This window comes from Orbicella faveolata, unplaced genomic scaffold (genome assembly GCF_042242905.1).
Source record: "Orbicella faveolata isolate gen_17 unplaced genomic scaffold, um_ofav_v1 contig_26, whole genome shotgun sequence".
Lineage (NCBI taxonomy): Eukaryota > Metazoa > Cnidaria > Anthozoa > Scleractinia > Merulinidae > Orbicella > Orbicella faveolata.
The window spans coordinates 11260101-11273156 of NW_028301554.1; the positions used below are offsets into that span (position 1 = coordinate 11260101).

A 13056-nucleotide genomic window follows, 5' to 3' on the forward strand; every position below is an offset into this window, starting at 1 on the left:
TGATTATGAAATTCTAGCTACGCATTATGTTAGTGTCAATCTTTCAACAATACATGTCTAAAAAATGGTTGCTCTAATGTCTCTTCATTGTTCAGTAGGCTCAGTAGGCTTGGTTTTCTTGACACTCCCCCCTTGACCAACCGCTCATTGTTGGTCAACAAGTCTTCTGATCATGTTTGTGGTGGCTGCTGCTGCTCATCTTGGGCGTCTTGAAGTTTCGGGGCGTAGTTTGGGTTGTTGAACCGCTCCGACATTTCTGTTTTTGGGTGGCTTTCGTGTGCTGACTTCTAGTGGGACAAGCTTCTGTATTGGTCTGCATAGCTTTAAATGCTTTCCCTTCTTGCTTACTACTCATAACACAGCACCTCGTTTGCAACCATCCCTGCTCTTGATTAGCGCTGTGACCTCTCCTAGTCTCCAATTCCATTATGGCAGATTTTTCACTGTGTATCTAAACCACGTCTCTGGTCTTGATCTTCCTGTCATGGTCTCCCTGGGTACCACAATGGTGAAACTCCCTCAGCCCGATAAGGTATTCTTTGGTCCATTGTTTCCGAAAATGTTCTGTGTCTGCCAGGGTGTCACACCTTTTGTTGTAGTTTGGAGGCGGAAGAGTGTTCAGGCGTCTCCCAATCACCAAGTGTGATGGCATTAATGGCTCTTCCGTGACTTCGGGGTAGATGAACATACAGTGTAAGGGGTTGTGAGTTGAGTACTCCCTCTACTTCGATTAAGACTGTAAGAAGTTCTTCATATGACAGCTGCGCCTTTCCAAGGATCTTGCGAAGCCTTCTCTTGACTAACTGGATCATACACTCATAATATCCTCCCCACCATGGTGCTTTCTCTAGATTGAAGTTTCAAGTGATGCCTTAGTTGGCGGCAAAATCTTGGGCTTTCCTGTCTCTGAATAGCTGGGCAAGGTCTTTATTGGCTTGCTTGAACGTTTTGGCGTTGTTGGATGTTATGGAGGTTGGTGTCCCTCATCTTCCAGAAAATCATTGAAGGCCTCTAATGAATGCTTCTGAGGATAAGTCTGGGAGAAGTTGCAGGTGTATCGCTCTTGACATAGCACATGTAAATAGGCTGATATAAGTTTTGGCTGTACCTCTGGTGGTCTTTGCAAATAACGGCCCCACGAAATCAACTCCCATGTGTGTGAAGGCAGTGATATCAGTGACCCTTGTTTTAAGTAGATCAGCTCTTGGGGGCCTTGTAAGGCATTCCTTCTAGTTTCTTGCAGATAACACACTGATGAAGCATTTTCTTCACAAGTTGTCTGCCCTTTGAGACCCAATATTCACTTCTCAATTCTGCGAGTGTTTCTTTTACTTCTCCATGATTCACCTTTCTTTGACAGGCTTCCATGATCAGTCTTGTCACGTGATGTCATCTTGGTAACAGAATAGGGTAACATGCTGCCATGTCCAGTGGAGCGTTCCCCAGTCTGTTTTTACACCTCAGAATGTTATCTTCTTCACTGAGCAAACCGAGTTGTTGCTTTAGGTTCTCAAAATTCTTTTAGTACTTCATAGGTTCCTGTATTTCGCAAATCCATAGGCCCCTTGCTTTACTGTTCTCATCTACCATCAAGGATGGTTTTCTGTTTTGCGGCTCTCTTCTCCGGTTTCTTGCTGCCTTTAAATTTCTGATAAACTTTAGGCTGAGGGCGGTCACTCTGAATAGTTTCACAGCATCGCTGAACTGTTCGCAGTCAATTGCTTCTGTCAACTTTATGGTCTTGATGCGTGTAGGCTCTTGGGTCAGATTAACTGTTGTAGCTGCATGTGCCACATTCTCTGCAAAAAGCAAAAGGTAGAATAACATAAAAAAGGAGGTACGTAATACAAACAGAAAATGAGATGCCATAAAAAACATCAAAACAGCCCAAGAGATACTGCCAAATCAGAAAAACACAATGAAATAGCAAATGCGGCATAAAAACAATTTAGCCCAAAACACATACGGTCAAAACGACAATGCCAAATCAGGCAAAAGGTGCAAAACAAATGGAGGTCAAACTACTGACCAAAATGACACTGCCAAATCAGGCAAAACACAACGAGGCTGAACTAAAAGATCAGCAATGAGAAGCTGAGAAGTAGAAAGAAAGAAAAGAGACATGCATGGTAACCAAGGATGACAAAAGCTCACCTAAAATCTACCTGTAAGGCTAACATTCTAAATCTCTGGCAACCACTGAAGACCGAGGGATGCACCTTGTAAATTTGCCTCTGGCCGGGACCTTCCAACAAGAGGTCTTCTATACAAGGAAGCTTAAACACTCCCTTAACAAAAGACTTGAACTGGGAAGAGCTGTCATGCAAAAAGGGCCAAAAATTATCCAAAGGCCACTGTGGTCAATCAAAGTGCCGTAACCAGAGCACGATGAGAGAGCTCTAACATAAGGCACAGTGGTACTCACAGGAGGGCAGACCCAATTGTTCTCGTCTCGCCAATCCTGGGCCAAGGCGTCAACGCTGCTGCAGCCCGGGGAGGCAAATTAAGAATTGAACCTTGGAACCTGGGCGTTGTATTGCGATGCAAACCGATCGATTCTATGAGGGCCCCATTTGGCATCAATCACTTGAAATACAGAAGGATTGATGGACCAGTCATCTTTGTCAACAAATCTGCTCAGAAGATCTGCCCTTTCATTAAGCGACCTTGGGATCCATTGCGCTTCCAGAACGATGCTGTTAACATAACAGAGATTAAAAATGTCCATAGCCGGAGCCTGGAGATTAATTTTGGAGCTTCCGATAGCAACAATTCTGGCGGTGCCCTGATTATCAGTAAAGATTTTGACTCTCTTATGTTTCAATTGAGCAACGTAGGAAAGCAACACGAAAGAAATAGCTTTCAGTTTGCGGAACTTAGAACTTTGGCCGATATCCTCAGGTTCCCACATGCTGCTGACAACACATGCTGGAAAACACAACGGTATGGGTTGCTAATGGTGGCCTTATAGAATAACTGTTGAAGCAATCACTGTTGCAGTACCAAAATTTGAGCTCAAGTAGAAGACTGGGAGAAAAATGAATGGTGTTGTCCCATGCTGACCTGGTTTCAATGGCAAAGGACATCTGCCTGGTCAAAAGACGAGAAATCGGGCCGACTGCCAAAGCAACTCAAATGATATTACCAGCGATTCTCGCCAACTCAGGGAATGAAGAGTACCCCACCTGAATCTCAGAATCCAACAAGCCCTTAAGTTTGGAGACTTTCTTCTCTGGAATTCGGAATGACAATGAAATAGAGTCGATCACAAAACTGAGCTACTCGCTAATTTGCATTGGGGTCCAGTGCAACTTTTCCTTGTTACAAAGAAGACCAGATGAAGAAAGCTCTTTGCGCTAAATTAAGCTTGCTGCCACGGCGGAACACTTATCTGGTTGACTACTGAAACTGTCGTCTAGATAAATAAAACTGGTGTGCCCCATAGAATGCCAGCGTCTAACTAACGGGCACATCAATTTAGTAAAACAAAAGCAGGCACTACTAAGGCCGAAAGGAAGAACTGCAAAGGTAAAATATCTAACAACGCCGGAAAAAGGCCAAGCAAAACCAAGATACTCTTGGTGATCAAGACAAATATAAAATGATGATAGCCGGACTTAAGGTCCCGTGTGAAAAACCAGTGTCCTTCATCCAGAACTCGGGATAGCGAGCGCAAGTCATCATATTTGAATTTGGGTTTAACTAAACAATTATTGACATGCCTAAGATCAATAACAAGACGCAACTTCTTTCCTTCCGTGACTGTTAAAGGATTCACACAGAATGGAAGAACGACATGTTCAACAATACAACAATTACTAAGAAGCTCGGTAATTGCTTCTGCCACAAATTCTGGATGCTGAAGTGTGGATCTGTTGTTCTTTAGAAAGCACTGTGAGGGATACTGGGCAAATGGTAACCTGTAACCACATCTAATCATGTCAAGCACAAAATCTGAAGCATCTAATGTTTCAACCCAGAAGTTAAGCAAGGGCTTCAAGCGGCCTTTGACACCATTGCTACCGCCTTTAACACTAAATTTGTTGCTACAGGAAGACAATAAATGTAAAAAATCGCACTCAACTTGTTGAGCATCAGCATCATCAGTGGTCAACGAACTGCCATCTAGTCAATCACAGTGAGCATTACTCTTTGAAGTGTCTGCAGGTTTCGTGCATGTCAAGCTCAAATGACCAAAATCTCCACACTGAAAAAAGGGAAACACACAACAGCATGAAAATAAAATCCACAACATAAAAATAAAAGAACAGTGGAGTAACGTGATAGGAAGATCACTAACTGACAACAGCTATATATACAATACGCAATTAATGCGTATTGTGTAACTGAAACACCTAACTGTATAACACAATAAGAAAACCAAATACAGAACGTGCAGAAAACAAATATCTGCTAAACTACATAACGCAGATATTTTGATATTCTGCACTAACCTAGTCTATAGAACGACATACAGCAAAACAGCAATTCATGGAGAATATTGGATTATGGTCTCAGTGTAACACCATAATCAACGAAGTAAAAAGAAAGCCAGTATAACGAGAAACAGTAGGCTACTTATCTTAAAACAAGGCCCCAAATGAAAAGCTGGTCTAGCTTCCGAACAAGAAACGAAATCTTTAGACGAGAATCTCGACGAAGAAGCTGCACGGAATGCAGAGGAGGAACTGCTTCCTTTCTCGTCAGAACGGACACGACGATGCTTCTCTTTATTAATTTTTCTCTCGGCTCTCCTCTCGGCCCAGTAAATTCTCTTGTCGTCGTCAGAGTCAGAGGTGAGTTTGTCTGGCAAATATTCGTTAACGGTCGCCCATCCAAATTCGCTCTTCTCATTTAGCTTAATGGCGTTAACAGGCTTGGAAACTAATTCAGTACCTTACTCCAGGGCAACTTTAAGTTTCTCGTACGATTTCTGCTTGAGAGCGTCAGATGCTTTGTCTAGTTTATCCAGCACTGGAGAGAATGATCCAACTGCTGCTGGTTTCCTTTCCTTTGGCAGGTATAATTATTGTTCACGCCGAGCTCTCTTGACTGCTTGTTCAACGGACGAGCTGTTCTCCTCATAAAATCGCTTTGCGAAGTCGCCAAGCCGAGATTCAATAACCTTAGTGAGGTTATCGGTTAAAGAACCCATCGATTCAGAAATGGTAGACTGTATAGCAGCACCGACAGAAGAATCTAAAACTCCATCGTTCCGACTACAACATGCCCTTCCTCAGATTCGTTCATGCTAAAGAACAGTGGAGTAGCATGTGGCGTTAGCAGACCCGAAGGAAGATCACTAACTGACAACAGCTATATATACGACACACAATTAACGCATATTGCATAACTGAAACACCTAATTGTATGACACAATAAGAAAACCAAATACAGAACGTGCAGAAAACAAATATCTGCTAAACTATGTACTGCAGATATTTTGATGTTCTTACACATGGGTTTTTACTGTATTTGTAAATTAATGACTGTTATAAAATTTATGCTCAGAATTTTATGCCCAGGCAATCGACTTTTCTGTTGTTGAGTCTTCCTACAGGGTTTTGAAGGTTTTAGTATCTCTATGAAGTGACGCAAAAGGACAATGACATCTGGTCTGAATAACACTAATCTGTCGAACAATAACCTGTCTGTTTATCTAATAACCAAATCACTGATGACTTGTTTTGGTAATGTTTGCATGGTTTTTATCTTCTGCAGGGTTTGGTTCCCTTGGTCTTATGACAAGTGTGCTTGTGTGTGGTGATGGGAAGACTATTGAGGCAGAGGCTGCCCATGGTACTGTAACAAGACATTACAGGGAATACCAAAAGGTTCAACACATGTCTAAACTCAAACATCATTGTAAGTTTATTTTCCTGTTGCAAATTTTGTTAAGTACTAAAGGTACAGGTGTTTATCTCCCTGGATTTCTAGGGCAATGAAACAAGTACCAATCCCATTGCTAGTATTTTTGCATGGACTCAAGGTCTGCGTCACAGGGCAAGACTTGACAAAAATGTTGAACTTAAAAGGTATGTGCCCAAGAACTTCGCAAAATGTAATTGAAGGGTTTCGTGCAAAAAGGGCATATGTGACGTTTTGGGCCCATTTTTATTTTTTGCAGGATCGAGCTAATTTTTGGCAGACTGACTTGTTTTGAAATGAAAAGCATCATTGCATAATTGTTTTTGTTGATTTGCACTCGTTTTCAAGAAATAATGTATGCGAAAAGACTCAGTTTTCTGAGTGGCATCTTTCGGAGGGAATCCTTCCAAGGTGGATTTTGACACAGTGCAAACTTAAAGGGTTACTTTTAGCAGCTTCGACAGCACGGTTTTTTTTTAAATAGATGTTTTGATTTTTGAAAGAAGTAGAGAAATAGACTGGAAAAAAAAATTGACCGACCTCGTATCGAACCGGTGTCATGACAAAACAAACTCGCATCCAGCCAGTTCAGCACCTTATTTGCTTGCGCTAACGAAGCAACAGTAAGAGAATTGCATAATTATATGAATAATAAAACTAGCTGCAAATACCACGCTTTGGTGACTTCATCGTTTAGCAAAACAAAGGTTTCTTTTGTTTTTCGCTCAACAAAAGATCTCCAAAAGATACCCTTGGAAAACTGAGTTTTTTGCATACGTTATTTCTCGAGAATGAAATGCAAATCAACGAAAACAATTATGCAACGATGCTTTTCATATCAAAACAAGTCAGTCTGCCAAAAATTAGCTTGATCCTGCAAAAAATAAAAATCAGCCCAAAACGTCACATACTCCCTTTTTGCACAAAACCCTTCAATTTATTTGTTGATTTGCCACAACACAATTGCAAAATTCAAAATGCACTTTACACTCAATATCCCCGGATGATCACCATAATCATGCAATATTTTTTTCAGATTCTGCAAGGCTCTAGAGAAGGCATGTGTTGATACTGTTGATTCTGGTGCCATGACTAAAGATCTTGCTGCTTGTATCTATGGACTTAGCAAGTAAGCTGAACAGAAAATAAGACTTTTCCAGAAAAAGTAACTTGGTAAACGTTTTTCATTTCATTCCAGAATTATCAGAATTAAGAGTTAGAATACACCTCAATTTTTCAAGAGCACACCATCCCTAAATTCTCTCTTATTCTCCACTATCAGAACCTTTCAGTCTTTCTAATTTGTTAATAGCTTGAGAAGTATTTTCCCAGAGAAAGCCTGAAATGTGAAATGCCAAACAGAGTTTTCAAGGGTAACCATTCCAAATATGAACAGCTGGTTACTTCATAGCCTGCAAATGTAACCTCTCATTGCTCCTGGCTAGTGAAGCATCTTTTAAGGGAATCCTTGAAACGTGAGATGCTTTATTTGTCAGTTGGCTTTGCTATCTATTTCCTAAAGATTAAATTGACTTTTTAAAGGTTTATTTAAAGGTACAGTTCTCAGCAGTGAAACTATATTTACATATTTGTGTATCACCAATTTTATCACTTTTAAATGGCCTGAGATCTCTTTTACTCTCCATGCAGACCCTCAAGGTGCAAAATTTTAAAAATATATTAGAGTCAGTGTTTCTCCTAATGATTTGGTTACGTACCGCTATTTTCATTGGAAGAACTAGTGAATATTCACATTATGCACAGTTAATTCATCAGTCCCAAGTTTTATGCAGGCTGATGAAGTTGATGTCTTTGCTACTTATAATAGCAAGCTTTAGGTAGCACTGCAAGAGCAAGATTGGGTTCAAGTATGACTTTCCAATTTCAGTCCAGTTGCCCTTTCAGAGCTGCAATTCCTCCTTATTGCTGTCACAATTTGATTAGAGAGATTAGACTGCACCTGGTGGTCAAAACCATGAGGCACTATGTTTGAAAGGTCACTATTATACCTACTACTTTTGATGAGAGTTTCATCATGTTTGCAAGATTTCATTTTTGCCTTGTGACTGATAGGACATGACAGGATGATATGAAGGAGCTTAAGTAATGATGACGGCAACCCCGAGGACAATGCCTAGTAAATAAACGGCATGCAATGCATGCAGAAGCAATGACCTTTAATGATGTCTTGGCCATCCTAGACATTACAAAAACAAACTACAAGGTACAAGGTGAATAAAAGCAACTAAAATATTTATTGGTTCAAAATGTGCATGGAGTAAGAAGAATCCTCCACCTCTTGCTCTAAAATGATGTGAAGATCTTTTCTCTTGCAGTTGTTCATTTTGGCGGTGACCCATACATAAAGTAAAAATTTCTGTGTGGCATCAACAGAGATTTTTGCCTTTCCTGACTTCTAATTATAATCAGCCATTTAACCATGTTTGCTGAAGTGCAGACCCATCCACCATTTGAAGGGCCATAGGCATATCCACCTTATGTCAAATTTTAGGTTATATTTTGCTTTCTTTCACTCTGAAATGCCAGAAAAAAGCTCAAAACAAGTGTCTGTTCCACAACAAAGAAAAGAAGTTTGTCTCACTGTAAGTTTTGAAAACCGTAATTTTGTCTTGACTTCAAAAAATGGCAAAATGTTGATTTCACATCAGTTGGCAACCTTAAAGATGCTTTTTTCACTTAAGGTGGCCCAATAGGCTAAAAAAATGATGATGTTCAGGAAGAAGGCAATGTTTTCAAAAACGTAAGATTTAAAGCCCTTGAACACTTGTTAAAAGCATTTTGAAACGATCTTGCTGAATTTGCCTCTAGTTGAGTGTGAAATTCAAGGAAAGTACACAGTGGTATGATTTTTTTTATGTAGCAACGGCCATAGCGACAGTTGTCTATGAGTCCTATGCCCCTTGTTCCTAGTCTTGATCAAGAATTTGAGTACAATTAGTACTGCAATTCAGATATAATTTCAACCTGTGTGGTATTTTGCAGAAAATGACATTTTTGCAAATTCTCAACCAAGAACAAGGAAAATTAGTGGGAGCCATGAATTCTTGGAAATAAAGGTCCAAAATGTTCGTAATAGATTGAAATTTGGTAAGATATCTAGGAAAGACCTATTGTGTACGAAAATGTAAAAAATGGATATCGAAAATTTGATCATGGGGGCACAAGAAAACAGTTAAATGTTGATTTCACATCAAGGCGAAAGCTCAGAGATGTACATGCATTGTTAGTTCCAGTGTCCATCAGCTGAGGTAGACTACGAGTAGTCCCTCTTTCGCTTAGTCCATCGTGCGTGACGCGAAAGAAAACTGCGAGAAAAAAATGGCCACGTGAAATCCTGGGGGCAAGGAGCGTGCGAAAGGAGGGACTACTGCCTAAACCCAAGAGTTTGCCCTTTCACAGCCAAGTGATTTTTTGGTGTAGGATTTCTCATCTTGACGTCCTCTTATTATTACCTGTTGTCAATAACCTCACGAGATATCCTGAATAAAATTGCTCTACTCTACTCTTCAAGTAGCCAGACAAAAACATATGCCTTAAGAAGTATATCTTCGTTCAGTGTTCGTTCAGCGAAACTGATAAAGACGTTTTAAAAAGAAGACGGTGAATGAGGCATCTTGTAACGATTTTCGCTGTGTCTGTAAGTGTAAATCTAGAATTTATTGCAGAAATTTCAAATGCAGAGTTTCAACCGAGAATTTACATTATTAATTTAAAGAATTCAGTGCCATCTAGATTTTTTACTGCTAATTTTTTACTTTCTTGGTTTCTCCAATTGAACTTTGCGAAGTCTCGGATGGTACAATGCTAAGTCGTTTGATACGATATTTTCGAAGTTTCAGTTTACGTAAATCAAGATGAATCCAGCATCATCATCTTTCTTGCCAAGAGTAATTGAGGTAGTACTTTTCGGCCCATGCTCTTAAAATAGCTTTTTACCGCTTTGTTTTTATTTTGTTTATGAAGTTAGGGTATAGACAGTAGGTAGTCAGTCTTTTGGTACAATAGCTTTGAATTTTCTGTTTTCTACATACATGCATGTGCGCATTCTGCGGCTGGAAGCTTACCCTTAAATTTTCTTCGCCATCCCACAAGTTTACCATTTTTACATCAGGAGTTAGAAGTACTTCTGGTTGCTTCATTCTACTGAAACCGGAAGCCATATGAGTCACTAGGCTCAAAAAGAGAAGTTTTTCCTTCCATATTTGGGTTAATTAGCTTACCCGACGAGTTCTGACAGTGAGCAATCAGCGGCGTAAAATCTGGATGGTGTGCCCTTAAAAAACACAAGGGTAGCATCTTGACAAGCACCTTAAAAAATAACGTCACATCTGTTGTGATGTGGGATGATTATCATAAAGGCAAGAAATCTGAAAATTTTTCTAGACCGAATGGTTTTGAAGGTCTTAGAAACTAGTTTTTGTTTCTTTCTTTCTTTTAGTATGTTTGTTGTTTTTTTTTATTCTGAAGTGCTCCAATTCTCTGCACCTAATTCTCTTTGAGGACAGCTGTATGTACTTCGTTGACGACATTAATCAATTTTGGGTCGTTAACTCGATAAATGAAACAGTTATCCAGTAATGTTCTGGAGAAAATACCCTAACAAAGCAACTAAATGTTTCTAGTTCTCATCGAGTTATTTTGCTCTTTTCGGCAAATAGGAAACTGCGAATTTGAGGGAAAATCTAAAAAACGACTACGGGTAGCAAAAATAACAACTTTGAAGTTACAAGGGTTGCTTTCTGTTAGTCTGAATGGCTTTCCGACAAAAAAATCATGGCTTATGTAGTTAAGTTTCAAGTTGCTACAGGATTATTTAAAAGCCCGATCCCGTACTTAACATTGTTCTACTATTGTACTTACTGTTCTGTTGTTTTTGTTTTGTTCAGTGTAAAGCGAGATCAGTACTGCTCAACTGAAGAGTACTTCGATGCTGTTGAGAAGCACCTCCTTGTGCTTTATCAGCCCTCTTGATATTCCTTGGAACTGATTTACTGTTTGCCTTGTATCCTGTCGATCACCAAAGCCACCGACAACAGTTGATACGGTTCTGCACCTTTCAGTATGATGTAGCATCGCACATGCATATCAAATATGCTATGTAATGTGATTATTACTTAAGTATTGTTCGCCTATGAACTGAAAAATTTTATACCTTAGTGTAGCTTGTAGTTAGGCCTTTACGACTCTGTGTGCATGGTTTCTAGCTGCAGAATTAGCAAAGCGTGACTGTGATCGATGTGGATGAAGTAAATTTTATTTTATAACTACATAGAAGTGACTGTTTTGTGATTTTAGACAATTAGACTCAAAAGGGATGATTACATAGAGAATTGCCGCTCGGGACAAGGTTTGGAGGCGAAGACTCTACCCCTGCTTCCAAAGCAAATCCTCTTGAAACAAGAAGATCTTTTTGTTCTTAAATCCGCGCTTCTAAAATTTAACTGTTTTCTTGGCACTACAGTCGCAACGCAGTGCACATTCCAAATGTGAATAGATCACTGTAGACACCACATCACTTAATCAGCACAAACTGTGTTATTGCACCTTCGCTCTTAGCCTTTGAAATCTGAAATTTTATTGTTTTTTTCCATGAGCAAAGGGCTAGCTATGGCAAGCCGTTTGTAGCAAAATTTAATCCTTGCGATATATGTTTAATCCTTTAAATAACCGTTTCATTTAAAGATAGAAAAAGGCATTCTATCCAATGGTAAATAAAATTTTTGGTTCAATTCAATCTTTTAATTTTCACGATTCAATCCAATACCTGGAATATTGATTCAATCCAATACCTAAAATATTGATTCAATCCAATACCTAAAATATTGATTCAATCCAATACCTGGAATATTGATTCAATCCAATACTTAAAATATTGATTCAATCCAATACCTAGAATAATTATTCAATCCAATACCTCGAATATTGATGCAATCCAATACCTGAAATATTGATTCAATCCAATACCTCAAATATTGATTCAATCCAATACCTCAAATATTGATGCAATCTTCCTGGGCCGAGCGCGGCCAACAGGAACAAGAGTAACTGAGCACTAGAGAGCACTGAAAACATGGCGGGCGAAGGAGAACTAGATTTAGAAGTTGAGTTTCCTAAGTTTCTTGCAGACATCTTGGATAAAACGGAAATAATTTTTGAGAATTTTGACTCAGAAGTTGCAGAAGCGCACGCCAAAGTTCTTGATCAAACCATTAGTGTGCTTAGGTAAATGAGACATTGCTACAACCGAGACACAAGGGACACGGAAAATTTAGATTCCATTACTGCCGCTTTTGTAGATGTAAGTTAACCAATTTTTATGTGGCAAACATATTTGTTTATTAAAAGCTGTGTGTGCTAGCTTTTTGTGGCAAATAACATAAACTGTGGCAAATTTTGCTACCACATTGGTGTTTGGTATTGTACATATTTCTGCTGTCCAATCATTACTGGCACACTAAACTTTGAACTGTAAACAGAATTTTTGCTGTGCCGTGTGCACAGTCAAACATGTTTCTCATAAAAACTGCTTGTGTAAACCTGGCTTTAAGTTATTTTTGAAATAAGAACCTTTACATTTTACAAGACAGCAATCATTGAACATTGGGATGTGTTTTAAGTTTTTCAATGTTGTTGTCTCATGTTTTGCATTATTTAACCCACACGTGGTACTTCTTTCCTAAAAACGATGTTTTTCTTGATATTCTATGACAAACATGGCACCAATTTGTTTGAATAATATCAGGTACCAAGGGCTCAAGGCTAACACTACTGCCAACTAGCCACACATTTCAGTTTTGAATAGTAGATTTTGCACTTTCACTAGCCATTGTGACAATCATGATGGAATGGAGTACTGGTCTACTGGATGAAAACAAAATTGAGAATTATCCTGACAAAGTAAAACTGAAGAGAATAGAAACTAATGAAAACAGGGAAACTATGAGTGGATTTCGTGGAAATAATTGCCTTAATAAGCATATGATAACTATTTAACTATTAAAGGGAGATAAAAGAAAATGGCAACACTGATAAAAGTGCATCAGAGATTGAACATAAGCATATTCAAGAAAAGCAGGATTCGTGTTTGTGGGAGTGAAATTTTCTTAGTGATTATTATTAACATTTTAGATGCAACAAGAAATGTCCAAGATTGACCACTCATAAAAA

The 13056-nt window shown here is 39.1% G+C and overlaps 1 protein-coding gene and 2 pseudogenes across 1 annotated transcript in view; 1 reads left to right on the plus strand and 2 right to left on the minus strand.

The window, feature by feature from the left end:
* LOC110048170 (isocitrate dehydrogenase [NADP] cytoplasmic-like) overlaps nt 1-11163 on the plus strand; it is an 83854-nt gene extending 72691 nt beyond the window's left edge. Inside the window, exons 9-12 of the mRNA XM_089295673.1 lie at nt 5722-5834; nt 5938-6035; nt 6905-6997; nt 10776-11163. Coding sequence (XP_089151799.1) covers nt 5722-5834; nt 5938-6035; nt 6905-6997; nt 10776-10860 — 389 coding nt within the window. The 3' untranslated portion in view covers nt 10861-11163. The remainder of the gene's footprint in view (nt 1-5721; nt 5835-5937; nt 6036-6904; nt 6998-10775) is intronic.
* Nucleotides 1522-4125, minus strand: LOC149108157 (uncharacterized; annotated as a pseudogene).
* LOC149108158 (uncharacterized) lies at nt 4532-5460 on the minus strand (annotated as a pseudogene).
* Nucleotides 11164-13056: the final 1893 nt, after the last annotated feature.